Source organism: Cyprinodon variegatus, unplaced genomic scaffold (genome assembly GCF_000732505.1).
Source record: "Cyprinodon variegatus isolate N-32 unplaced genomic scaffold, C_variegatus-1.0 Scaffold467, whole genome shotgun sequence".
Classification (NCBI taxonomy): Eukaryota; Metazoa; Chordata; class Actinopteri; order Cyprinodontiformes; family Cyprinodontidae; genus Cyprinodon; species Cyprinodon variegatus.
In genome coordinates, this window is record NW_015150920.1 from 678,667 (window position 1) to 680,174 (window position 1,508).

Here is a 1,508-nt window from a genome sequence, read left to right on the forward strand (position 1 = left end):
AAACCGGCCACAACCAAACTGGTTTGCAAACCTTCCACCATAATAATTCCGCCCCCTTGATAAATGACCAATCACATTCACTTTATCCACTGGTGTAAAGTCGTGCACCACTAGAAGAATTCAGAAATGTTACAGTTGGAACCTACGACTTTAAGGTTAGCTTCTGTAGGTCTGTTAAGCCGCAGCCTTCCCTGTCTGTCTGCAGGACCTCCGGATGAGTCGGACGAGGACTCCTCGCCTCCTCGGCTGTCTCCTCTCAGCCTGACCCATGAGAGCTCAGAGGAAACTGTCGCCACGGACTCCTGGATGGGATCAGGATCATCTGAGCCCCTGAAACATTTGGACCGAGCATCAAGGAGGAACCGTCTGACTTCGTAGCAGCTCATCCTGTCCATCCTGAAACACGCTATTAGTTTTAACCTCAGGGTGTCTCAGTGTTTCTCTGAAATCCACTTTTCTGCATCCATATTTATAAATGTTTTAACCCTCTGTAGACTGTTGTTATGTTTTAAATAAATTATATTTTCATAATACTTTTTTTATGGTTCGTTTTCTTGTAAACTTGATGTTTCAGACTGATGGGGTTGGTCTGATAAGGGATGCTTTCTTTGTTTACCTACTTGACTTTTGTAACCATGGTTACTTCTTATGGCCACAATAGAACCAAATTCATATATTTAACAAAAAGGTTTAATCCCCTGAACAGAGCAAAAACTGGGAGAAACTATTGAACAGCACACTAAAAGTAGAGATTTGTTCATTGTTGATTAGTAGAAAAGAGACTGCAAAGAAACAGAGCAACACAGATATGCATGTTCCGCAGTTTGTGTTCATAAAAATTTGGAAAAAAATGCAATCAACAAATGAAACCTGGAAAAACTTCTCAACAAAAAACAATTTTAACGATCATTTTGCTTTTCTGTCAGATCTTTTTATATATATATATATATATATATATATATATATACACCGTATATATAATTTTATTTTTTCCTTTACAGATTTTTTTTCCTTTCAAGCTTTTTAGATTTAGTTTATGAACTGCGTGATTTTTTTTTTTTTTCCAAATTCATTTTAAGCCCAGATTCATGGCGGTAGGAGAGTAATGACAACTCCATTCTAGTGTGAGCGGCCTTCTGACAGGGGTTGAAGGGGAAAGAACCCTCTAGGACAGGGGTCTTCAACATTTTCCTGGCCAAGGAACCCCAAACTGATGGCGAGATGGAGCGGGGACCCCCTAATTATATATTGCTGTGATTTTATGTTCAATTCTATTTCCAGCCAGCTGGGAATTTGTATTTGATACTTTAAGATGCTTATTTAATCAGATATTGTTTTGGCTGTTATATACTGTTTATGACACACAGTCCTACTAACTGTGTGTTAGAACAATAGATGAAAGAGTGATTTGAGCTCTAATCGTGGTCAAACAGTTAATTCTGCACAAACATGGAATAAATTCACAACAACTTCTGTTCAAAATAAAAGAGTTTATTAACAAAAATCAT

The 1,508-nt window shown here is 37.8% G+C and overlaps 1 protein-coding gene across 1 annotated transcript in view; it reads left to right on the forward strand.

Moving 5' to 3' along the window:
* The window catches only part of cspp1 (centrosome and spindle pole associated protein 1), a 29,265-nt gene extending 28,744 nt beyond the window's left edge, over positions 1–521 (forward strand). Inside the window, exon 26 of the mRNA XM_015389598.1 lies at positions 206–521. Within this exon, the coding sequence (XP_015245084.1) occupies positions 206–378 (173 nt within the window). The 3' untranslated portion in view covers positions 379–521. The remainder of the gene's footprint in view (positions 1–205) is intronic.
* The last annotated feature ends 987 nt before the right edge of the window (positions 522–1,508 follow it).